General features: G+C 40.5%; 1 protein-coding gene across 6 annotated transcripts in view; it reads right to left on the reverse strand.

The window, feature by feature from the left end:
* Positions 1-14,502, reverse strand: part of MRAS (muscle RAS oncogene homolog) — a 62,778-nt gene extending 48,276 nt beyond the window's left edge. Inside the window, exon 1 of one of the 6 annotated variants that reach the window (XM_087920474.1) lies at positions 14,105-14,264. Coding sequence is in view for 1 of the 6 variants with exons in the window: in XM_087920469.1 (XP_087776595.1) it covers positions 13,919-13,974 (56 nt within the window). In the remaining 5 variants the exon portion in view is untranslated. Of the gene's footprint in view, positions 1-12,850; positions 13,334-13,918; positions 14,005-14,104 lie in introns of those variants that run through there. The other 5 variants (XM_087920470.1, XM_087920469.1, XM_087920473.1 and 2 more) reach the window with 5 other exon arrangements.
* Positions 14,503-27,536: the final 13,034 nt, after the last annotated feature.

Raw genomic sequence — 27,536 nt, forward strand, 5'->3', positions numbered from 1 at the left:
ACCAGTGTTGGTGAACCTTTTTGGCATCGAGTGCTGAAATGGGAGTCTGTGTGCGTGTGTGGGGGAGCACTGGAAACTGGAAGAGCAGTTCCCAAGCTGTTCTCCGGTTTCCGGCACGCATGTGCACACCAGAAACGGGAAGCTCAGTTTCCTGGCACACACATGGTCTTCCGGCATGTGCCATCTGGTCTTCTGGTTTTTGGAGTGCATGTGTGCATGAAGACCAGCTGGCTGGTGTGCATGCACACACCAGAAACCGGAAAAGCAATGGCCGACAGCTGCCGTGCCCAGAGAGATGGTTCTGCATGCCACTTGCAGCACATGTGCCATAGGCATGATCCTATACTCTACTTGAATTAAACCATTTTTAGGGAAGGAAGCTGGGAATATGTGAGTAGGAAAGCAAATAGGGACAGGACAGCTTTTGAGAGGGAGTTGGTGAATTGTGGAGATAATCTGCATAGTTTGGGGAGAGGTTTGTTTAACTGATTGTACCGGCCTCCTTTTCCCCTCCTGCATGTATTAATTTTCTTACTTGCCTGAGCAAAGGGTCTAAAATGCACCATCCGAAAAGAAGATGATTGTGTTGCACCTGACCGATCTCATGATCAGGGAACAGATGGAACTATATCCCTCAATTCGCAAATCAATTTCTGACTGCACTTTTGAGGGGAAAAAAAAGATAGGCATGTATCTAAGTATACTAATTACACTCGAAGCATAAGAATGTGGCTTTGTGGGAGGAAAGGAGTAGGAGTCAATCTCTTTTTTAGGACTCCTCACAGAAAGTGAAGAAGTGAAAGTGTAGCACAGAGGACACACAATTAAGGCCAACATAAAGTGATTTATATCAAGGATAGAGGATATAAGATGCTGTTCAGGAACAGAGGTGGCGAAAAGAAGGAAAACACCTGAAAGGCAGTGGTGAGTGATAAGTGGCAAGAAAGCACACAAGTCAAGATGATGTCTGTATCCCTGCATTTGGCCAACTGATGTGAGGTTTTGGAAAACTAACAAGGAAAGAAAGTGAGACCATCCCCAAAATTAACCATCATCCCAACCTTTCCAGAACAATGGAAAAGACCCTCAAATTCTGCAAGGACCAAGAAATACAACGTTCTCCTCTGAGGTGCAAAATAAGAAAGGCAGTGGTGAGAAGCCTCACTGACAGAAAGAACAGATAAGCTAGATGTGTGCTCTCTTCCTAATGCATGTATCCAGGCTGTAATGAAAAGATTATCAGGCTCATCAAATGGACTGACTGTTCTCCATTCCTGCTTAACCAGGCACAAACAACACTGCTAGAAAAATAGGTTTGGCAGGAAGTGTTTTTTTTTTTTTTTAAATCTAATCAAGGGAGCTTTAACCTAACCCAGAAAGAAGAGATAAAAAGAGACCTAGACTCAGATAGAAAAGCCCTGGCCATCAGAAACATGGCAAGAAGGATTTGGTTTTTTTTCTTTTCTTCCCTATATTGACAACTAAGAGATTTAAGCAAGAAACCGGCAAAAATCCACTTTGACATTAACAGGTATTTAAGCTCAAAATAAAATGTCAAAGAGATAATAAAGATTTCTGGATTCTCAAAACTTTTAAAAGAAGGGAAAAAAACCAAAAGGGTGGAATTTGGAAAAATGGAGGAGACCACCTGGAAGTAAAAGGAATTAACAGTGAAACTTTAAGAGGATTCCTAAAAGGTACATTTTAACTGAAACTTTGTAAGAAGATAAGAGAACCCCAGGAAGAGAAAGTGGAAAAAAGAAGCAAGAAGAAACAGCTTTGGATTATTTGGATTACTTGGTGATTTTTGGATTTTTGGCTATTGGATTTAAAGGACTAAAATTAATCAGGTGGTTGTTTAATTGAGAATTGAGAATGGAACTTAAAAAACAGAAAGAAGATGCACAAAAGGGAAGAGGTTCTTTTGGCTTCATATTTCAATTTTTAGAAATGGAGATCCTGAACTATGAGAAACAACAAGAAATGCCGGTAGAACAAGAAGGGAGGGACAAAGAAGAAGCCATCTTCAATGACCAAGTATTTCTATGTGGGGAAAAGAAAGGAAAGGGGTGGAGGGGAAGAGAGTGAAAAAATTAAGATCTGAAAAAACAACTAAAAAAAAGAATAGTTTGAAAAGTAATTACAACATTAGGAAGAAACAAGAGAGGATTACAGAAGAGAGAATCAGAATTAGAGAGAGAAGGGGTCAAAAAGGGAAGGGAGAAGAAGAGGGGGAAGAAGGAAAGGAAAAGAAATTATAAAGGACAGAAACAGGACATAGAGGAACAGGGAAAACATACAAAACACACAGATAATGGGTGAAAACTTAATTGAAAGGGGGATTCTGCAAGGGTACATAAGATAGTATTGTTATATTAGAAATAGAAATGAACTTTGAAAATATGAAACAAGTGTGATTAAAATGATAGATAAAATACTCATTGTAATGTAATGGAATGTTTAATACATAAATGAAATAAAGAGAATGAGAGAATGAAATTAGGAAAGGAGGGGAACATTTTAATTATTATAAATGTGTTATAAAAATTTAAGTGAAAAGGAATATAAAAGAAGCATGAAAAAAATATAGAAATATTATAAGTGTTCCTAGAAGTATGATACCCTATTGAAAAGAAATGTTAAAGATGTCAAAGATTATAACTAACATTAATGATAGAGCTGAATTGGAATAGAATAAGTATCTTATTTATTATTGTTATATATATATTTTCTCTTTAAGAACTTAGTGCGTATTTTAAGAATGTACCAAGCAGAATTTGACTGGAAGTTATGTGTTATATTGTTATGTTATAATTGTAAAGGCATAAATTGAAGTTTAAATAAGAGCTGAATGGATAAAAATTAAAAGATACAAAGGTGTCATACTCCAATTAGTAACTACAGGGAAAAATTGTTTAATGAGAAAAGAAAATGTGAAATTGAAACAGGACAGACAAAAGTATGAATATGATGACTAGAAAGGTATTGAAACTTAGAAAAAGATATAATTGAATTTAGAAAGGAATGAGATAATTAAAAGTAAGGTTGAGAAAACTAAGGGAAGGGAAAAATTATTGAGAAAATGTTAAAATAGTAATAAGATATGGAACAGAACACAAAGATGAATATGAAATTGAATTTGTATCTGTATGGAGAAGTGATAACCTGGGACCATGCTATTCTCAAAAAAAAAAAAAAGAAGAAGAAATTTTACTTGTATTATGTTTTGTGAAAACCCAAATAAAATTTTTATATATATAAAAAAAGAAACATGGCAGGACAGTCAAAGAACTTTTAAGGCAGGAAAGGGGACATGGAAAGGTCCAGTGTATGTAGCATCAGTAGTGGGATTCAGCCAGTTTGCACCATTTCAAAAGAACTGGTTGTTAACTTTCTGAGCAGTTTGGTGAACTGGTTGTTGGAAGAAATCATTAGGGCAGAGAACCGATTGTTAAATTATTTGAATCCCACCACTGTAAGTAGCATGGAGATCAATTGTAACATCCTTAGGGCCAATTGTTTGTACATTTGTGCCCAGGATATGGATAATAAACAGGAGGAGGGCACTCATGATTGTGCCTTTGCACCACATAAACCTCATGAGAATGAAGGATATAAAACTTAAGAGATCTAATGTGGCTTTCTACGTAAAGAAGCTATGTGCCTCTAAACCAATTTCTCTTAATGCCACAGATATGTGGCAAGCATTAGAATAAGATTAAAAGAGGTTAGAAACCAAAGTGATATTAATGTGGAAGTTTACCATAAGCCAGTGAGAAGATGTAGACAATGCCTTTCTAAATCAAATCACCAAGTGCTTAGATAATAGCAGCAAAGTGAGACATTAACTGACCCTGATAACTACTGGAAGGCTACCTCAGCTAGGAGTCTGAACAGATTACTCATCTCTCTTGTTTACAATTTCATTTTTCAGAAGGTAGATGAAAGATCAAGGTGATTGGCTATTCTGGAACTGGTAGATGGACAAGGCTAACTAGAAGAAGACAATACTTAAAAGAGAAATCAGTCCATATCCTGGACTTCACGAAGGCAAATTTTAAGAATTCAGATGAAAGGTAGACAGCACAGGGTGATATAAAAGACCAGAATGAAATAAGATGATCAAGGAATGCAAAATGTAATGGGGAAGGAGGGGAGAGTTATGTTCAAAATGAAAATCAGAGATGCTGTTGATCTGTTGCTTGGGGAAATAATAATGGGGAATAGGGCTAAGATGGAATTGCTTAGGACCCGTTTCTCTCTTCTTTCGGAGGAAGGCTCCTCCTAATATGTCTGACAGCTTAGAGATGAAAAAGAACCACCTTGCTATTTTAAATGAATACAGGTCTTCAAAACCAAGTGTTAAGGTAAGGTTCAAGGTTTGTTCTCTGGGCTTGTGGATTGGTTTCCAAATGTTTCTTTATCAGGCCAGGTAACATCTTCAGCAGAGTTTAGGGAAGGGGTCGCCAACCTTTTGGACCTCAGGGACCACCAAACTCATAATTTTAAATCCTGAGGACCAGAGACCCTGGAAAAATCCCCCAAAAAGGTCTGCAGGAAAATTCCCCACTCTGTTTTCCTACCAATCGATCATTCTTTATTTGGGATTGCAGGATACCATCTCCAGTTCTGTTCTCGGGGGGTGGGGGGGGAGAGAGAGACTTTTGGCTTCATGCAAGAAAAGCAGCAGAAGCAGCAGAAGTCTTTCTTTCTCTCCCCCAAATTCCGCCAGAAATGAGTCTTTGTGAGACTTGTTGCACCAGCGCAGCCTCTTGGAGCAGGATGCCTTGCAGGGTCCCAAAGACTCATTTCTGGCAGAGTTTGGGGGAGAGAAAGAAAGACTTTTGCTGTTTTCCTTGTGTGCAGCCAAAAGCAGAAGAAGAAAGAAGCAGAAAGAAGCAGGCCAGTGGCCAGGCCAGGTGCTTGGGGTGAGTGGAGCAAGTTCCCCCCTCCGTCTTTTCCCCCCTCCTCTCATGACCTTGCGTTGTTTGCAAGAGACGCAAGCCTTGTGTTCCCGCGGGCCATGTGGGTGGTGCAGCCTTGTGTTCCTGCGTAGCCTGGATTAGTTAGTTAGTTTACTTTATTGTCATTGCATCTCGTACAATGAAATCACACACCATCATGACCATGAAATTAAACACAAACACACATCCTTCACACTCAACATTAATTGCTTGGGGGGGGGCTTTGTGGGTGACCTTTCTCTGCGGACCACCAAAATTTTCTCGCAGACCACCACTGGTCCCTGGCCCACTGGTTGGCGACCACTGGGGCTCCAGGGCCATCATAAGACCCATCACAAGACCTTCACTTGACACACCCACACCTAACGCCCTTATAAACAGAAGAACACTGACATCCCCTAATGTCAGTGAAGCTAAAGATGTTACCTAGTCTGGTAACAAAACTTTCAGAAACCAACTGCAAGTTCAGAGAACGAACTTTCACCCCATCCTACACTTGAGCTACAGATATTCGCTACTCCTGCAAGTGTTAAGAGCTGGCAGAAGTCATCTCAGATCCGCTGATTATAATCGCCAAAAACTCCTGAAGAATAGATGAATAGATGCTAAAAGACTGGAAGAAAGCAAACATGGCCCTAATAGATGAAAAGGGCAAAGTACTGGAATGGGCTGTCTTTAAGTGGTTAGATAAGGTGACCAACTGTCACCTTATCTAACTTTTCTAACTTATCTAACCTTATCTAACCTTTAGGGAGGACAGTCCTCCTTTTGTAAGTTCTGTCCTCTCTAGAAAAGTGTCCTCCTACATGTCTTCCTTTTTGATATTTGAAGACTAATCTGTAAATCTCTGTATTAGATTGATGCCAATCCGATCCGTTGTGTGTGTGATGTGACGCATTTGTATTTGACATGATGATTCGTCAAGGCTCAGTACACTGCAGTGAGACACGATTATGAGATACATGCGCTCCACACAGGAGAATTGTTTTGAGAGAGTGTGCCATGCGCAAGAGTGCATCATGTGCAAGAGTGCACCATGCGCAAGAGTGAGCCGCACGCAAGTGGCTTTGTTTTTTTTCTTCAATTTATTTGTATCCTCCTTTTCATTGTAAAAAAAGTTGGTCACCTTAGGTTAGAAAGATTGCTACTATTATCAGGAAGAAGCCTGGGCTTATCAGACTTTTTACCTCTTCTTTTCTACCAGAGTAACTAATTTGGTTGAGCAAGGGAATGCTATTGGATGTCGCCTATCTTAGTAAGGAATTTGTCAAAGCACCTCATAAAAATTCTGCAGGCAAGATAAATATGGGTTGGAGGGCTCTGTAGCCCAGAGGTCCCAAAGAAGGTTAGTAATGGTTCTGCGTTGAACTGGAGGGCTCCCAAGAGCTTCATCCTTGGCCCAATGCTATTTGATATGTTTATAAATGATCTATACAGCTGAACAGAATGACCTGCTCTTTGCAGAAGCCAAAGGTGGAATGAAGACCCATGGGTTGAAATAAAAAGGGTGGAGGTTGGGGGCGGGGAGGAGGAGAGAAATTAAGATTGAATAGCAGAAAGAAAATATCCCAACTAAAAGAGAGGCAAGACAAGAAGTAGTTGGCCAAGAACAGTGGAGTGATTATCATTGGAGATTTTCAAATGTGGTCAGAGTTTTTACTGGATTTGATGATGACCCATTAAATTTATGCCAGAATATACAAAGTGACTTCTATTACGCTCTAGTTTGACTGTAAATCTCTTCCAATTCTGATGAAAAACAAAACAAAAATAAGGAATGCTGAAATGTGACAGATTCATTCTTTCTTTTTATTCCAAACCTCAAAGTAAATCTGATCGTGAAGTGGGATCACAGTGCCCAAGAATAATCAATACCGAATCAATCCATTTCCCTAGTTCTGGACTGAGGCTCAAAAACAGATCGAGTGATGCCCAAGCACCCATTTCTGTGGCTTACTGTATATCCCAGAGAAGGTTAGACAGGTCTAAAGAAACTCACAACAATTTGTGTTCCAAAGCATCCTTTCTCTTCTTGCCATATCTTCTTCAGGGAACTCCACAAGGCACAGTGCCAGCTAAGATGATTATTCATCATATCATGCTATCCACTTACATCACAAAGGTTCACTGCCAAATAAAAGTGCAAGTCTATGTGTGATGGGGCAGGAGTCCAACTGTTTGGGCAGACGGCACTCATCAGCTTTGATTTTTTTTAATGTCTATGTTGTGCCTCTCTGGCAGCCCCACCCTTGCATTGTTAACATTGTTAGGTTGAGTCTGTTAGAAGGAAACTTCTTTTGGTGTACATGAGCAGATTGGGAGAAAAGGGGCAGTGGTGAAATTCTATCTTGTTACAAATAAATCAAGAAAAAGAACTTTATGCAATTTTTATTTGTTGGGAAAAATCTTAAATATCTTCATTCTCTCTCTCTCTCTCTCTCTCTTTCTCTCCCTCCCTCTCCCCCCCCTCTCTCTTGTGTGTGCATATGCGTGTGTGCAAGTAATGTATAGAGAATCATTAGAGCCACTGTTAATATAGTAGGTTACTGTTCCTGTATGCGATTCCTGTTTTAAGTATTAGCAAATTATACAGAATAAAATCATGACCAGTTGGAAAATACAGAGTGTTGATTATGGAATCAGAATAGCTCCTTTGGGTTCTCAAATACGAGACACTGTTTATTCTAGGAAGAAGTGCACAATGTGTGGTACTTCAAATGGTGCAGAAACCTCAGTTGCCAGCTGTCCTAGCCAGCATGACAGACAATCATATGGGATACTAGGAGAATACTGACTTAGTAGTGTGAGGCTATACATTGGAGACTCTGCGTATTGGGTTTATCAAGCCTGCATCCGAAGGACCTGATTAACATGCAGGTCACACCGGTGCTCATTCAGTCTTCAAACGTGCACATGGGACTTTAAGCTTTATCAAGCCCTTCCTGTCTGAACATTCTCATCTGAGTTGGTCTTTGACCCATTCCTTACTCAAATCATCCCTAAGCATAAATCTTATGCTCTTCTTTATACATGGGAATACAACAACTTCATCTGCTTTATTAGAATTAATAGATATAAATAAAAGAGCCAGTGTTCATAAGGCTGAGAAACAAGGAAACATCTAAAGAATTTACTGTTTGGAAAGCCTTCAGATCATGGAATTTCATAATCTCCTACTCATATTGGAAAGATTAAGGTTTAAGAACAGTTGGCAAACTATTTAGTTGCCAGATATTTGAGGGGGTGAGGAGGATCAGCTTTGATGAAGTAGTCTTTCTCCGTAGGTAACTGTGTAAAGAAATATGTTTAAGTAGAAGAATTCCATGGTTTCAGCATTATTCACACATCTTTGGAATCCTCTTATCCTATTTATATTGCTCATTTTTCCCCTGGGGAGGAATACAAATTTCCAGTGCTGATTTCTCAGGAAAAGAGAATATGTTGCATGTAGTGGTGTACCCAGAGGAGAGGGGGGTTAGTTGATGGACAGAACATGATGCAAAGCCTACCTATGTTCTACATGTGTTGTAATGTCATGTGTTATGTGTGAAAGGGACAAGCTTGCAGCATCAATAGGCATACATTACTTTGATGAAAAAGTTACATGCAGGTGATCCTAAATCTACTTATCGGAAAAAAGTCTTATACTGTTACCCAAGATTTGGGACAATATTTTTTTTAAATCACAACAGACTGCAAAAGCATAGATGGACCAACAGTCAGGCTCATTTCTTTACTGCAGCATCATTTGATTTGCACATTATAATTGTCGTGACACATCCATTCCCTGATCTAAGACAACGTATCAAAATAGCCAGAGCAAAGCATAGATGGTTCACCCTCAATTTAGTACTGGGGTGACAAGGCAATATGCAACCCAGAAGTACAAAATAAAGTATGCCTCTTTCAAACCTGATTTACATTCCAAATTTTATTCTCCAGAGTCTTGGCCTCTAGCGACATTATAAGTTAGTAATGTGTCCAGTGTAATGTTCACAGCCTCATTGTTCAGTAGGATTGAGGGTTTTTTTTTTCCTGCCTACACTTAATACAAACTGTTCCTACTTACCGGTATTATGGAATATTTGACCCACACTGACCCCAGGCAGGAGGCACAGTTGTGCAAGACATAATTTAATGTACACAGAGGATTGCTTTCCGATTTGATTTTGAAAGTGAGCATCGAGACAGTGAACAAAGCAAGTCTGCTACACATTTTCATTCTCCCCTCTTGCCAGTTTTTCTAAATAGCATTCAACTGAGGTCCCAATTATGCACACGTGGGTCTTTGCGCCCTGCAAAAAGCTTATTGATTTCAAGGCAGTACAGACAAGTACAATTTCAGGGTCAGGACCTTATAGTTGTTGTTTGTACTGTCTAGGACATAGCTTGTTTATTTTGGACATTAAGGGAGAGTCCCATTACACCGAATTAAAGCTCTATTTTACTAAGAGACAGATGGGTGAGTGAGACTTCTTAAAAATATGACTCACTTACTTTAAAAAAAAGATTTCAATATCCACATAAGACTTCTCCTGAAGCCCAAAGCTCAAGTACTAATAATCACTGCAACTATGATCCCAGAGATCTATTTATCAGTTTAGACTTTGGGAAAGTTCATAGTTAAAATAGCGACCTTTTGGAAAGAGGCTGAATTGCTTATGCTAGCTGACTTCTATTTTTGGTGGGCAGAACCAAGGGAGATAAGGTGAACAATAACCCCCTTCTACAGCCAAGAAGAAATAAAGCAAAAGAAGAAGAGGAAGAGGAAGAAGAAGAAGAGATAAAATATTCCTTCTCTAAGGAAATACCTATAATACTGATATGAAATTGAGATGTACTTGAAAGTAATTTCTAGTACAGTATATTGCATACTTGATAATGATACATTTTGGTAAGTCCTATTGTAGGTCTCTTTGGTTTTGGCTTAGCATGATCCCAGTCACTGCAATTTGGAAAACCATATTTTACAACTTAAGCACTATCAGTGAATCTAGCTAAAAATATGTAGCAGATCATAATTAAAATGGGGTTTATACAGTAACAGAATTCAACTGCAGCTCAAAAAATCCCTCATTTTTGAATGGGAGGGAATTCAGATTCAGTTCAGATTCAGCCTTATCAATTCAGCCATGACTATTCTGGTTTAACAGATTAACAGAGTTGGAAGAGACCTTGTAGGTCATCTAGTCCAACCCCCCCATCCAAGCAGGACACCCTACCCCAGGGATCCCCAAACTTGGCAACTTTAAGATTTGTGGACTTCAACTCCCAGAATTCTCTAGCCAGCCAAGTCTTAAAGTTGTCAAGTTTGGAGACCTTTGCCCTATACCATTTCTGACAAATGGTAGTCCAGTCTCTTCTTGAAAGCCTCCAGTGATGAAGCTCCCACAACTTCCGAAGGCGAGCTGTTCCATCGGTTGATTGTTCTCACTATCAGAAAATTTCTCCTTATTTCTAGGTTGAATCTCTCGACTACTAATGATGTTTGAAACTGAAACTCCGTGGACTTGGAGAAAATAACTGGCCCAAATTGGACTCTGTGGTTGAATAAAGATTTGAACCTTGAGTGTCCCTGATCCAAGTCTCCCACCTCAATTGCTACCTAAAATATACTAGTTTTCATGCTGGATTGGATTTAGGCATAAATGTTTACTTATATATACCAGAACATAAATGCTACTTCCAGCGAACAACTCTAGATTGTTACAATAGGGTAAAAAAAAAATCACATACCACAATAAACGGTTAAACATTAAAATCAACAAAGTTAACACCAACCACATGACTTCTCAGCTAAGTAAATAATTTTTCATGGATTGGCTGCTAAACTGCACTTCCAGTCCCAACAGCCCTTTAAAAGAAGGTGCTTTCTGAATTTTGAATTTTGAATTGGTCTCCCTTCACCTCTCCCAAGGGAGGGATTCTCAGCCCACCTTCTTGGTTTCTGTGGAATAAAGGGGCAGACTCTTCCTGGGTCAGATGGCCCCAAAGATAACAATGATCATGTCTGAATGAAACATGGATTTCTTTGACAAGGGCACCAGCTTCAGATTTCTTGCATCTCAACCAAGTAATGCACAGAAGAGGAGTTATGATTTAAATGTGCAATTCAGGAATGCCAAAGTTTAATTTAGAACAATGGTTCTTAAACTGTTTGACTCAATTACTCCTGACCTCAGTCTCAAATAATATCATTACCACCCCCAGTCTCAAAACCCAGAGTGTTGTTTTATTCAACCCAGAGTGTTGTTTTATTCATAGCAGCAGTTCCATAGCGGATCCTCAACTCACAGACAAACAATTAAACATTGGTCCATTAGCCCTAGGATATACTCAAATTATCCCTTTGGGAGTAACTGGTCTACTAGAGAACAGAACCAAAATTCTGCCCATTTACATATAAATAATGAATAGGAAGGAATAACTATAGAATTATTATTATAATAAATTACAGAATCATTAAATCACAGAATAATTAAATCAAATAATTGCATATAAAAGGTCTTATAGGCAGTCTTACTATGATATTTCGGAAGCCATTCTCTCTGAATCTATTTATGGAGTCTTGGGAATCCAAATCTTTGGGAATCCAAAGTTCTACACCCTTAATCTGTTATTGCAATGACGGCAGTAGTTTATACTCCTGGTGCCCCAGAAAGACTAGATTTGCACATTTTATTAAACCATGGGTTTTTGATCATTGGTTATTAATAAAACCAGTTTGCTTGTCTGAAGCACAGTAGGACACAAACCTGGTTTATAGACCGCAATGCCTGGGTTTACAGAAGAAGCTACAACTAGAATAAAGCAAGCCATGCTACAGTATGGGACTTGTGTACTCCATCATCTATTGGAATAATATTCAATATTTTACATTGTGGAAGCGGGTAACCCAAAACACACAATAATAGCACCGGTAACTTTCCTTCTTCCAATTCCCTTTGCTTACTAAGATTCACATTAAGATGTATTTGGAATGAGTTAATGGAGAAGTGTGAAAAATATACTGAAATCTTCTCTCTTCATAATACAAACACAGAATTCATCTCCCTTTCCCCGTTCCCGCTACTTTGTACACCAAGAGCCAAGAAAGAAAGAACATTTCCAGCGTTCTTTTCGCATTATGTCAACCCGGATTCAGTGACAGTTTGCAAGCGGAACACATCTGCTGAGAATTTGGAGGGTGTAAATCCCTGCATAATTCATTACATGGTGTATGGCAACTGCACGGTTCTTTCTTTATTTTTTTTTAACCACACTTTCCAGTTGCAGCACCCTTCACACTGTCCTGCACTTATATCACAACAAGGCTGAAATACAAATTAACAGCCTGGATGACAACTTCCACGCTTTGGATCAACACCCCCACAGGTGACGAAAGCACACAGATTTGACAGAACGCGACGTTCTCCCTTGTGAAATGAAAGTTATTGTGGTGCTGGAAAGTTGTCACATGCAATGCAACCCCCCCCCCCCCAAGTGTTGCAAAAAAGCTATGTGGCAAAGGTATCACATGATCACGTTCAAGAGCCAAGTTGCATGCAACCTCCGGAGAAGCAAAAGTTCATCCCGAGACGAGAAGATTTGCTTTCATTTCTTAAAATGTTCAGCTAGGCTGGTTACGCTACTTTCACAACTGGTCCACACGAATCATGCCGGTACCTTCAAGAATAACAGATAACGTGGGATAATCGCGGAAGGATTAGGACTCCACTATGTCAGAGGATCTTCAGAGGATTAACTTCGCCTCATTTATATATCATTAACCATAGAAGTAGCTAAATATCTGGCTTTTCAATTGTCTGCTATCAGCATTAACTTTTTCCTTCAGTTTACAGCAAGAAATCGAATGGCTTGACCTTCTACCATCACCAACCTATTACCTGCAGAAATCCTAATCCCGTCACTTGACTAAATTTGTCAGGATGTGACCAGTTTATTCTCGTCAGGCTGCCACTTGCTAAGCATTATTTTTTTCTTCCTAGGTCTATTCTTCTCCCTTCCACACCTGAGCAGGTTCAGATTTTCAGTCTCGTCCCCAAGTTCAAAACCACGATCGATTAAAACGACCGTTCCTGAATTCGAATTTGTTTTATGCCAGGAAGCGCTGTTTCGAAAGGCGGATTTTTGCAACGTTACATCCAGCGCGCTCCCCTCCGAGGCTTTGTCCTCTGAAGCGTTATGATAGTGGGCTCCCCCTCTTCTCTCTCTCTCTCTCTCTCTCTCTTTTTCTAAACAAACACCTTTTCTCGAAAAAGTGCAGCTCGATTGCCCAGCGCCCGTGGCCGAAATGGATTGCCTCGAGAATACTGCCGAAGGCATCACGCTTACGGGAGAGTAAGCGCAGGAACGATTAGTCCGCGTGAAAAGAGGGGTGGAAGGGGAGACGGAGAGAGAGGGAGGAAAGGGGAGACGGGGAGAGGGAGAGGGGACAGGGAGAGAAACGGGAGAGGGAGAGAGAGGGGAGAGAGGGGAGAGGAGGAAAGGGGAGAGGAAGAGAGACGGGAGAGGGAGAGGGGAAGAGGGAGAGAAACGGGGAGAGGGAGAGAGGAGGAGAGGGGAGAGGGAGAGGGAGGAGAGGGAGAGAAACGGGAGAGGGAGAGAGGAAGAGAGACGGGGAGAGGGAGGAAAGGGGAGAGGAAGAGAGACGGGGAGGGGAAGAGGGAGAGAAACGGGGGAGAGGAAGAGAGGAAGAGAAGGAGGAAAGGGGAGAGGAAGAGAGACGGGAAGGGGAGAGAGGAAGAGAGGGGGAGACGGAGAGAGGTGGAGAGGGAGAGGGGGGAGAGGAGAGGAGGAGAGGTAGAGAAACGGGAGAGGGAGAGAGGAAGAGAGGGGGAGAGGGAGGAAAGGGGAGAGGAAGAGAGAGAGAAACGGGGGAGAGAGGAAGAGAGAGGGGGAGAGAGGGAGACGTGGGGGGCGGAGGATCAACTCGCAAGCCCGAAGACTATTACCGAAAGAAGTTGCGGAAGAGTTGCGAAATGTAGGTTTTCTTAGATTTCCCAATCATAGAAGATCGCACCAGAGTTAGAAAAAAAAACAAACAGAAACAAAGTGCAAGGGGAGAAGCAGAACGGCAGTTTACACGAGCAGGGCGGACGCGAGCGAAGTTCCTTAATGCCACTGCGCGTGTTACTCACCGTCGCTTTGGCCAAGCTTGCTTGCCGGTCCCAGGGACGAGCCCCCGCCTAGCTCCAGCGGGCGCCTCTTTCTTCTAAATCGCACCCATCCCTTCGGAGCAGCCCAGAAAAGATGCCCATTTTCTCTCCCCCGCGGTCGCCGCTCACTCCTCCCTTTCTTCCCCCTCTCCCTCCCTCCCTCCTCCTCCTCCTCCTCCTCTCCTTTAGGTCCAATCAGCCTTGCTCGCTTCTCTTAAAGCCGCAGCATCCTCGGCCGAGCTCGAAGCTCTCTGCAAATTGTAGCCCAAGGCTGTTTATCCATAATACCGACCCCCCCCCCCCCCGCGCCGCCCAAGAACGGGGTACGGGAGGTGGAGAGGGGGATAAATTGGTTTTCTTTTCCAGCGGGCTTATTGTAAAGGAGGGAGGCGATGGTGCTTTGGTCGAATATTCGTGAATTGCGTGAGAAGGAAAGGCTCCCTGCCTCCCTCCCCTGGGACCCTCAAGCGTGCAGACCGTCCTCTCTTGAAGAAAATGGTTCAGTCCTGCCGGATTTTAAGATGGATTTCACCAACTTTGAGGCTTTGGAGACGATTTGGATTCTTTGTTCAAAGGGGCCCCCTCTTTGGTGGTTCGTAGGTGGGCTGAGTGAAGGCGTTTGTCAAACAGGCTTTGTAACTAGGGACGGCTGCTTTTCTTCTAAGGTGACCTTTGCGTTTGTAAGATGCGGTGGTCGAACAGGAAGAAGGCTAAAGAGTAACACGGAAGCCTGTTTGCCAAATATTCACAGCTATGCTCAGTTGAAGTTGGCATTATTGTTCCAAAATAATCAGGGCTTATTTCAGGCTGGGAATCTAGCATGAACTAACCTCTCCTTCATTTCTTTTGTACAGGTAGTCTTCAGCTTATGACTAGCATTGAGCCCAACATTGACGTTGCTAAGTGAGAAATGTGTTAAGCGGGCTTTACTCCCATTTTAGGACTTTTCTTGCCACATTTGTAAAGTGAATCACTTCAGTTGTTAAGTTAGTAACATGGTTGTTAAATGAACCTGGTTTTCCCTGTTGATGTTGCCTGTCAGAAGGTTGTAAAAGGTGATCACATGACCCCAGGATACAGCTACCGTCATAAATGTGAGTTGGTTTCAAACATCAATGTAAATCATGTGACTATGGGGATGCCGCAACAGTCATAAGTGTGAAAAATCATCATAAGTTACTTTTTTCCATGCTGTTGTAACTTCAAATGGTCACTAAGTGAGCTGTTGTAAGGTCAACGACTACCTGTATTATAAAAGAAGAGTGTGGCAACTGTTGAAGTTGAAGTCTAGGTGCTTTTCTCCTTACCAGGAAACAAAAGATTTTTTTTTCCAATTTCTTACTATGAGGTTACTAATGAGGAAGAAGCAATGGGGTTATAATAAATTTTTATTTGGTTTATGGCACTGGGATTATCCATTTAATGTCCCTTTAAGCACCTAACTTAAATGATATCCTAACCATGATCTTATGAAATGACCTTAGATATGTCAAAAGTATATTATTCACCTAGTTCCCCATCATGTGAGAATAACACTAATGGCCCAACTGTGGGGTTAATTATCAGTAGCTACTCATCGTAAACTTATAAACAAGTGGAAGCATTCATTTTTTTAAAAAACACACATACACCTCAATATGAGAACATTAGGAAATCTTCGAAATATAGACTAGACTGGGAAACTGAAAAAAAAAAAACCTCTGAAAGATGGTGATAGCAATTACACTATTTGCCAAGAAATCCATCTTAATATAATCTATGAAAGAACTGACCTTGACCTGAGGCCTAATCTTATATTATTAGATGGGAAGACATCATGCTAAATAGATTACATGGTATGTTTGGTTTGGGTCTATATATTGTGTTTTAAAATAATGGTATGATAATGGATGGTTTAGTATGATATCCAAATACAACCGATTGCGGCTTATTAAACATATTCTGGTCAAGTTAATGTCAGTGCTTATGAATGCTTCCAGATAGAATTTCTAGGCTTTCTCTGGTTGTTATGGTCAATGTAAGAGAAATACAGATTTTTTTAAAAAAAACCTCTTGATGTCAGGTGCAGAGAATCAGGACTATATGTTACGTCCCAGTTAAGATTTATTGCTTAAGCCTGTACAATCTACTCAAGTAATAGCCAGTACTGAATTGGCTGACTATTAAATTGGGTAAGAATCAACGGAATTGATTCTAGAACTATACCGCCTTTGGTTCGATCTAAGTATAGTACATAAAATTATATATTTCAAAGTCCAACCTGTCAATGAATACTTCAGCTTCAAACAAAACAACACAAGAGCACACAATACAAACTCAAGGTTAATCGCACCAAACTTGATTGCAGGAAATATGACTTCAGCAACAGAGTGGTCAATGTCTGGAATACTCTACCTGACTCTGTGGTTTTTTTCCCCAAACCCCCAAAACTTTAACCTTAGACTGTCTACTATTGACCTCACCCCTTTCCTAAGAGGTCTGTAGGGGGCATGCATAAGCGCACCAACGTGCCTACCGTCCCTGTCCTATTGTTTCTTTTATTTTCTTATATGTACCCATTTCATGTAATCATAACCATGTTTATACTTATACCTGTTATCTAATAATCGCTTGACAAAATAAATAAATAACATAAATAAATAAATTCAAGCAGGCTGAACTGGGATCACTTGTGGGAACATAACTATTCTAGGCTTAGTCCTCTCTTGACTCTGACCCAGTTTCTTCCTCTTCTTCTCCTACACTTGATGGACTGTGGCACAAGAACTTTCAGAAAGGATGTTGCTACTTGGCTTTAATGACATTATACTTTAGGGAACTTGATCTGCTGTCTGATCACCTTCACATCTTTAGACCAGGGTCTTAACTCAGCTTGTCACTAGTTCATTAGCCCAAAGGCTGAAACACTGATATCTTTTCATTCCATTGATCCAAAAGCCTCTAGTGCAGGGATGTCAAACTTAAGACCTGCAGGCTGAATCTGGTCCATGGGGTGCATAGATCTGGTCCACAGGACCTCCTGGAAACAGCGAAGGACTAGCCCATGGTGCCTCTGCCAGTGAAAATGGAGCTCAGGAGGGCTGCTCATGGCCACCCCAGGCTTTGTTTTCAGCTGCGACAACCTCCTACAACCATCTACCAGTGAAAACAGAGCTTGGATGCTGCAGGAGCTGTTGTGGATGAAAATGGGGCCCAGGAGCCCATTTTTGCTGGCAGAGTGCTCGGGCCCCCACAGGCATCCCGACACAAGTGATGTCATGGGGGCCATGCCCCCTGGTCATGCCCCCCCTACCCTCCCGCCTCGAGGTCAAACACAACTCTGATGGAGCCCTCAATGAAATTGAGTTTGACAGCCCTGCTCTAGTGAGTTGAAACTGAAGAGTGTTACATTATGCAACTAAGCATAATATTTATGAAATAAAAACACATTTTATTATAAAACAGAAGTATTTCTTTTGCCCTTTCCCTGTGGCAGAGAACTAATAGGGCAGCACTTCTCATTTCATGAGAACACCAATATTTGGTTTGATTGTTGTGGAATAGCAACATAAAACCTTTGAACTTAATCATCTGAAACTTGGCAGGATCTGTCTCCTCGGAAGATACAGCAATGCCTAAAAATTATTTCCAATTCTGGCAAAAAAATAAATAAATCTATTGGCAGTTCTCAAAGGGGTGGAAATGCTTTGTCTTCAATTTGGCACAGGCTACCCTCTTATAAGAGACTGCAATTAGTGCAAATTTATTTCAGCTTCAGCTTTTAATGGAAAGCAGGCTAAAATGGATTAAATAAACACATTCGGCCTTAGAAGAAGAAGGAAAAAAAGCAATGGGCATCTGGTATGTCCCTGTTATAATTAATTGAGAAGCCTGACCATTTGGGGCCTTCAAGTCAAACTTGTGCTAAGACTCACCACTCTTAAAAGTTGCCTCTGGTGGAAGATGGCCAGGCTGGGGCAAAAACCTGGGCAGGAGCTGTAAGAATATGTGGAAGGCTGGTGCTGATTGGGGGACAGCTTCTGAGGGCAGGTCCTGAGTGCTGGCTGAGCAACAGCCTTGATGGAGAGGTCTCCAGAATTCAAGCTTCAGATGACATCAGGAGTGCATATGTGTCACATGTCCCGAAGGTGCTTTTCCAAAAGGCAACTGGGCTTTTTTGGTTTTGTTTTTTCCTTGAGAACGTATGGCTTCTCATGCAAGAAGGTTCTGAAGAAGCTTCTTGAGAGAGAAGCAAAATGTTTTCAAGGGGAAAAAAAAACTCCAAGAAAATCCAGTTGCTTTTTGGAAAAGCACCTTTGGGACAATCATGACCTAGAAATCAGGGGTGTCAAACTGGTGGCCTGCAGGCCGGATGTGTCACACGCAGGCCATGCCCACCCCAGCTCTGTGAAAAAACATCGCAATACATCACATGACGGCAACTTGACAGTGCAGGTTTGATACCCAGGACCTAGATGATTGAGAATCTGCATAGACATATGTGCCACATCCTTTGTATCCAGAGGTGCATTCCCTTGCTGGGAAGGTCTGCTGTAAGAGCCTGCAACCCTCCTGCTTCCAGCCTGTGCCTTTCTTTCTCAAAATGGCCATTGTCTTGCATCCTGAACAATGCCATCCTGGTTGGATCCCCCTTTGGCTATACTGGGATGTCTTGAAGTGGTGAGTTACAGACTCACGGGGAAACCTGCTCTTCCAAGTATTCTTTCTCCCTCCTCATGCTTTCCCAGAGAGCTTTTTTTAGAATAACAGAGTTGAAAGGGACCTTGGAGGTCTTCTAGTCCAACCTCCTGCCTAGGCAGGAAACTCTACACTACTTCAGACAAATGGTTATCCAACATCTTTTTAAAAACTTCCAGTGTTGAAACATTCATGACTTCTGGAGGCAAGTTGTTCCACTGATTAATTGTTCTAACCGTCAGAAAATTTCTCCTTAGTTCTAAGTTGCTTCTCTCCTTGATTAGTTTCTACCCATTGCTTCTTGTCCTGCTCTCAGGTGCTTTGGAGAATAGCTTGGCTCCCTCTTCTTTGTGGCAGCCCCTGAGATATTCGAACACTACTATCATGTCACCCCTAGTCCTTCTTTTCATTAAACTAGATCATACCCAGTTCCTGCAACCATTCTTCATATGTTTTAGTCCCTTAATCATCTTTGTTACTCTTCTCTGCACTCTTTCTAGAGTCTCAGAGTTTTTTACATCATCATGGCCTTACCACACTTGGTAAGGTTGGGGAGATGAAGTTGACCTAACTTTGCAGCTATGTTTTAGGCTATAAGAGAATGGCCATATTGGGGAAAAATGGACAGGATGCAACAGTGATCTAGCCAACCTGCCCAAGTAGATATAGAGAATAGAACACAATCTCTGCCTTCTGGGGATGAAAATATGTCAGAGATAAGTTGGCCTTGGCCTAAACTTCAACAGTGCCTTTTGATCAGCTTTATGGCTGTAGATTTTGTACATTATTTACAGTTTGTGTATGTAGGCTTGTCTAAAAGACGTCTATTGCTTTTTCTTCCCTTAAATGAATGTAATTTATCCTTGGATATTCCCAGAGGAGTAGCCACTGGAATAAAGTTCAACTCTGAAAGGAACTTGGTAGGTAAAAGAGGACAGCTTAGCTGGTTTTAGATAAATGGTCAATTTAAGAAAAGAAAACCCAGGTGGTGGTTGTTTTCTCCATTACATTTTATGTAGGCCGGTTGCTAAAGAATCAGGTAAAGTCCAACTCTTTGAACATGAATTGTGAAGTATAAAATTTACATAATATCATTTCTTAAGCACCTGAAAAAAAGAGAAAAAAGCAGAAGAAATTCTATAATGCTTTTTTTAACAGAACAGCAAAATATACAACCCTCCACAATTAATAATATAATATTATGTTATTATCTAGCATAATAAATAACATGGGTTTCATTATTTGTTGGAAGAGGACATTGTGGCAATTAGGTGGCAGTTTTTAAGAGCAGAGACCTACCAGATAATGATGGGGGTATTTCAAGTAGAGTGCAGAAAAACATTTTCCTGATTTAAACTGTGAAATGTTGGGGTTCTTAATGCTAACACAATTTGCTTCTGGTTGACATAAACCTAATGGATGGAGAGATATTTGGGAACTTAAACATTTTATTTTCCATGTCCCATTAGGTAACTTCTATGAATTCTGTGAGCCAAGATCATGATGTACACAGGAATGAACTAAGACATCCAAAGCAAAACATAGTAGCTAAAGCATGTCACATAATTTGGCTCTAATGCAGATATGACACCATTTTCTCTCTCTAAAATATAACTATAATAAATCATATAACTCATATTTCACTCTTCTTTCATAACAGCTCAAATGGGCAGTCTGAAACTTCTGCCTCGCTGTCTAATGATAGGGCTGACATATTAAACATAGGTTTTAAACGTAAGCTACATGTACAAAAAAAAAGAAACATCAGAAAATAATATGTGAACCAGTTCTGATTCTAGACCTTTGCCCCCTACAAGATGAGTTTCATTTTTCCAGCTAAGCACATTGAATGTTGAGAAGGCAAGAAAACATGAGAACTATCCCAAGAGATTCTTAATTGCAATAATATGTTTGATTTGCTTCAATCTTCTTCCATTTAAAGTCTGAAAGCCTTAGCTGGACTGGAACATAGTTTGCAGTATTAGGGGAATCACATTAGACAATGATGTGAATAGCAAGACAAAAACGATGTGGAAATTAATGAGAGAGAAAGTGCAGACCAATGTTTGATGTACCACGGCAATCATATTTCCAAGAGATTTGCTTGCGCACTATTCAGTTAACCTCATGAGCTCAGAAATAATTTTATGCAAGAGTGAGAGACTCTGATGCATATTTGGAACAGGACCAAGAGTATACGCAAAAATGATACTCTCTGACTTGCTTCAGCAAATGTTAAGAAAGTTCCAAAAATATTTCAATGAAGTAGCTATTTAAGAGTCATCGTAAAATGGAAAAAATATGTTTGTTTTGAGCTCAGAACAAACAATCCCCCTGAATGTACTCGCCAAAATATTTAAAGTTGACTATTTAATAAAGTTGAACATGACTTGTGTGTTCTGGATTCCATATAGAACAAAAGTCAAATTGTTTTGAGTGTTTTGGTCATAAAAAAGGAACTTATCCAGTGGTGGGATTCAGCTGGTTTGCACCATTTCAGGCGAACTGGTTGTTAAATTACCCCTCCTGCTATCAAAGTGGATCCTGGGTGCTGTGCTGCAATGGAGAAATGGGTGAGAATTCTCTTAAGCACAGAGGTCTCATTCTCGTGGCCCGCGGCCCAATTGCGGCCCACAGGACGATATCCTGTGGCCCCCACCATGATATGAAAGTATAACATTTGAGGATATTTTTTTAACAACATTTTTTGTGGAATCCCTTATGCAGCCCAGCCTCACCCAGACTCTGCCTCCAGCGGCCCCCAGGTAAATTGAGTTTGAGACCCAGAAGGCCACTTTCCTTCTTTCTTCTCCCTGCTCCTTCCCTTGTGCCTGCCGTTCTATTTCCCATTTCTCCATTGTGACACAGTGCCTAGGGTCCACTTTGATAGCAGTGTGTGTGTGTGTGTGTGTGTGTGTGTGATTTAACAACCAGTTCACCCAGACTGATCATCACAAGAGGCTTGTCCCGCATGTGTGGTGGAGCTGTATGACGTGGATGGGCCATGCCTCCCATGACAGCCAAACTGACCCTGGGTGAACTAGTTGTTAAATTATTTCAATCCTACCACTGAGCTTATCCTTTTATAAGCAAGGTTGTAATTCCTGTTACTTACCATAAGCTATATGGCCTAATTTCAAATAGTACATGAAGCTTCAAATTATAAAATGTAAGGTTAACACTAACCAAGTGAAACATGTTTGTGAACACAGTCTTTTCAAGCGATGAGGTAAAGTTATTGCAACCCAGTTGAGGGACATCATTCAGCTATCGTCACTGTCATTTATGGGTGAAAGGAAGATGGATGGTAAAGGTCTGGATGGCGAGATCAGTGACTAGGCCTCAGTCTTCCTCTTGTGACAAGACTGAAAAGGTCAGCAGAAGGAATTCATCTAGTACAGGGGTGTCAAACACGCGGCCTGTGGGCCGGATGCATCACATGTTGGCAATGCCCAGCCCCAGTTTAGTTAAGGGGAAAAAGTTGTGATACATCACGTGACAACAACATGTTGTTGTGAGCTTGACACCCCTGATCTAGAAGGAGATGAGTTGTCCCACCAAATCTGTATCCAGGTATGAGTGGTGGATATTGTCATTTCACCTACCCTAGTAAAATGCTCTCTCATTTTTATTTATTTTTATTTTATTTTATTTATTTGTCAATTGTTTACGAGATAAGTAAAAGTGTATACATAATTATGAATACATGAAATGAGTACATATAAGAAAAATAAAAGAAAAATAAAAGAAACAATAGGACAGGGACGGTAGGCACGTTGGTGCGCTTATGCACGCCCCTACAGACCTCTTAGGAAAGGGGTGAGGTCAATAGTAGACAGTCTAAGGTTAAAGTTTTTGGGGTTTGGGGAAGAAACTACAGAGTCGGGTAGAGTATTCCAGACATTGACCACTCTGTTGCTAAAGTCGTATTTCCTGCAGTCAAGCTTGGTGCGGTTAACCTTGAGTTTGTATCTGTTGTGTGTTCTTGTGTTGTTATGGTTGAAGCTGAAGTATTCATTGACAGGTAGGACATTGCAATGTATGATTTTATATACCATGCTTAAATCAGACCGAAGACGGCGTAATTCAAGGTTTTCTAGTTCTAGAATTTCAAGTCTGGTGGCATAAGGTATTCTACAACGAGTAGAGGAGTGGAGAACTCTTCTTGTGAAATATTTCTGGACTTTCTCAATTGTGCTAATATCAGATACGTAATGTGGGTTCCAGACTGATGAGCTGTATTCAAGTATTGGTCTAGCAAATGTTTTGTATGCTCTAGTTAGTAGTGTGATATTACCAGAGAAAAAGCTACGTAAGATTAGGTTAACAACTCTTAATGTCTTTTTGGCTATGTAGTTGCAGTGGGCACTAGCACTTAGATCATTAGAGGTGAGTATTCCAAGGTCCTTTACAGAGCTTGGATCATCAACAAGATCTTGACTATTCAGCTTGTATTTTATTTTCGGATTTTTTTTTTCCAATATGTAAGACAGAGCATTTATTTGTTGAGATTTGAAGTTGCCATTTGTTTGACCATTCTGATACACAGTCAAGATCTTCTTGAAGGGTAGCAGTATTGTCTGTGGTATTGAACAGCTTTACATCATCAGCGAAAAGAACGCAGTTGCTCTTAATATGATCACAGAGGTCATTTATGTAGAGTATGAAGAGAGTTGGTCCTAGAACACTGCCTTGGGGGACACCACTATTGACAGGTACAGAATTTGATAGGACACTCCCAATTTTGACCATTTGTTGTCTGTTTGACAGGAATGCTTCTATCCAGTTATGCAGTTGTCCAGAGATACCATAGGATTTTATTTTTAGTAGTAGTTTGTCATGTACCACTGAATCAAAGGCTTTACAGAAGTCTATGTAGATTGCATCTATTGTTTTGCCCTGATCAAGTTGTGTAGTCCATATGTTTTTGCAGTGTAAGAGTTGCAGATTACAGGATAGCTTTTTTCTGAAACCAAATTGTTTATTGGAGAGTAGGTTGTTTGTCTCTAAGTGGAGGATGATGGATTGGTTAATAATTGATTCCATGACTTTACAGGTGACGCAGCATAAGGAGATTGGTCTGTAATTTTCAACTAGGCAAGGGTCTCCCTTTTGAAGATGGGGATGACTGTGGCTTGTGACCATAGGTTAGGCAAGGAACTGGTCCTGAAAGATTTTTCAAAGATTATGCTTAGAGGTTCGGCTATGGCAGTGGATAACTTTTTTAAGAGATAGGCACATATTCCATCCAGTCCAATAGATAGGGATGGTTTTAGATTGCGTAGTGCTTTTTCAACATTGTCTTCTGTAAAATCGATATGTATTAGATCACTGTAGTTATCTGTGGTTCAGCTAGGAAATGCTGGGCATGATCCATCGCTGTTTACAAATACTGAGCCAAAAATGTGTTAAAGATGTTGGCTTTAATGGTGTCGTCGTTGCAGTCTTTACCATTAGGTCCTATCAGGGGTGGGATGGACCTTGAATCTTTTAGTTTGTTGTTTACAAAATTGTAAAAAGCATTGGTGGAATTGGTGCTTAGAAGGTTTTCCTCTTGTTTAATATGATAATTGGTGCATTCGGTCTTTATTTGGTGGCATAAATTTTTGTATCGGCTTTTGAAATTGGCAACGTGACCAGATTTGTTTTTCCGCCAGAGTGATCTCTTTTTGGATTGAAGTTTCCTTATTGTTATGGGCAATCTGTTTTTTTTGTTTTGTTTTGGGAGTAGTTGTTGGTACATATAGTTTGATGACTCTTTTGACTTCAAGTAAAAATACGTTGTAATGGTCTTCAACAGTATTGCATCCATTGAATAGAGATTGCCAATCAAGGGATGAGAGATCGTTGTTTATAAGATCATAGTTGCCTTTTTGAAATTATAATTGGAGATCACATCATTGTGGTGTTTTTGTGTGGACGTATGTTGAGACAAAAGTCAATCATATTGTGGTCACTGCTGGAAAAGGGTTCTTTAGTTTGTATTCCGTAAATTAAATTCAAACTATTGCAGAAGATGAGATCGAGGCAGTTGTTTAGTCTAGTGTTGTTGGATACTAGCTGTTCCAGTCCCAGATTTGTAACAGCATTGTAAAAGGTTGCATGTATGGTTTCAGTTGTACATTCATTTAGGGTCCAGTCAATGTGAGGCAGATTGAAATCACCAAGAAAGATAAAAGGGTATGGGCAGGATGCTGCCCATGTTAGTAGTGTATTTAGCTTGTTTACATGTTCAATGTCATAATCAGGTGCTCTGTAACATAGTAAGAATCAAATTGTGATATTTAAGGATAGTTCACAGATAATGGTCTCAGGAAGAGCAAGCTCCTGGGTAACTTGGATATTTTTTAGATGTAAGGACTTTTTGTAGAAGATAGCAACACCACCTCCTCTACGAATTTCACGATCTGATCGGTAAACATGATAGTCTCTTACTGTGGTAATGGAGTCGGGGAGAGATGCATTGAGCCATGTTTCACAGACAAATATAATGTCGAATTTAGCCATATTTAGTAGGAGGAAAAATTCAGGTATTTTATTTACAAGGCTTCTTGCATTGAGTAGCTTGCATTTAAGGCCAGCAGTAGTTGGAGTTGAGGTAGTTAGGGGCGTGCATGCCTAGTCTTGGGTGATGGTGGATTGGTTGAGGTAGGGTTGTGGTTGAAGGTTAAAGCTGAGTTGTGGGATGTGTGACTTACTTTTGATACAGTCAGCATGGTAGTCAATGTACAGGTCCTTCTCCCCATTGTCGAGACGTTTTTTGAGTTCAGTGCGGAGTACACGGGAGCGGGCACGTTGCTGTATGGTTAGGTCAGGGCGACAACGGAGGTTCTTATGGTTGGTGTTGGTTTTGGCGAGTGAATTTATAGTGTAAATGAATTTGCGTTTGCTTGATTCATTTTTGCAAATGACCCTGCAGAAGCGTGGGGTCACAGAGCCGTCACTGTTTTTGAGCTCTCGGCCAATGCGGGAAATGTCAAGTATTTCATCAGGGGAGATGGTTGATGCTTGATAATCACTGATGATGTTTCGGACAGTTGTGATGTCATCATTATCATTGATGCCCTCTAGACATTGGGGGTATTGGTTGGTGGGAAGAGACAAATTTGGCTAAATCTAAGATGGAATAGAAATTCAATAACAACACTGTAGAATGACAGCCAATAAGCACTGTGAACTCACCGTGATGAATATGTTTTGTATCTGCATTACATTTACGAACCTCAGGCATGTTACTTATTTTTAGAAAATTTCTCCCGAATGTTGAAGACAGACAACCAGTAAAATGTGAAACTGCCTTCTTGCTGTTGTTTCTTTCTGTTGTTCAGGAACAGCATATAAAATTTATATTGGAAAATGATATGGCATTGCTGTATATGATCACCTCACTTATTCCCAATTTGTTTCCAGCTATACTTCAAAGTGGTGATTTGGCTTTGGAACTGGATTCATACCAGGCTATCTCTCCTATTAAGCTCTGATCTATCCCGTGGCTTCTTGCAGGGAAGGATTAATGGGGTTCCTGAACCCACCTAAAACTGAAACTGCTCTAGAAATTGTAGGGGAAAAGGCTTGAACACTTATTTATTTATTTGTTGGATTCCCCCCATAAACAGTAAAAGAGTCTTGGTGGTTTACAATAAACCCACAATGCAATAAAATATCCCCAATAGGAAATAAATGAGGACAACAATATAACACAATCCACCCTTTGCAAGCAGAAATCTACAACTGCCAATGTCAATTTATCCCTCAAAGGCTCAATTTTTAACAGATTGCAGAAAGACGGAAGTGTAAGGAATGACTAAATTTAGGAGTGTGTGTGTATGTGTGTGTGTGTGAAGCCTATTCCAAAGTGCAGGTACAACATCTCTAGGAATTCTCACTTTATGGTTATGGAATTAATTCTCACTTTATGGAAGCCACTAGTAAATGTTCTCAGTATGTATATATTGGGCAGATCAAAAGGGGCTGGAGAATACAATCATTTGGAACAATATCTTGGCACCTAACCATGTAGGGCTTCAAAAGTGTGTTAAACAGGGGTGTCAAACTCACATCGTCCCATGATATATCAGACTTTTTCCCCCTTTGCTAAACTGGGGGTGGGTGGGCGTGACCAGCGTGTGATGCATCCAGCCCGTGGGCCATGAATTTGACACTCCTGGTGTAAAACAATGTGAAAGTGAATGTGTGCAGCTGCTTCTATTGCTCAGTTAATGGATTCAAGGCAGCTGAAGTCAGAGACACATGGGGTGCCCCTTTTCTGCCATCCAAAGGATGAGCAGATTCCCAAGGATCATATTTTTCCCCCAACTAATTACTTGTGATAGTCATTAGAAAAAAATGGTAATGTGGGAGGATTCTCCTATGAGAATCCCAGAAAGCGTTTACTCCATCAAACCTCATTAGATTTTATCATGTTTCCAGCAATCTTCTTTCCTCTCTTTTATCTTTCCAGTGAGCAAGGAAAGAGTGATCATCAATTCAAAATCAAGGTCTCTCTTGAGAATTTTAGGTTTTTCTAGCCAATTCTTAGTTGTTTTGGAACCACATCTAAAAAAAAAAAAATGCAAGTATTTATTTGAATGATGTTCCTCATAGCTTGTACATACCAGGTTCATTCATCTCTGGAGCAATTAATTGGATGCTGTTCAGGAATATTTCTGGCACAGAGTGAGAATGCTTAACTATAATGTGGAATATTACTAGTCAAGCTAAGCTAACTGATTACAGT

The sequence above is a fragment of the Pseudonaja textilis genome, chromosome 1 (assembly GCF_049901715.1).
Source record: "Pseudonaja textilis isolate UNSWEBS1 chromosome 1, rPseTex1.2, whole genome shotgun sequence".
Taxonomy (NCBI): Eukaryota; Metazoa; Chordata; class Lepidosauria; order Squamata; family Elapidae; genus Pseudonaja; species Pseudonaja textilis.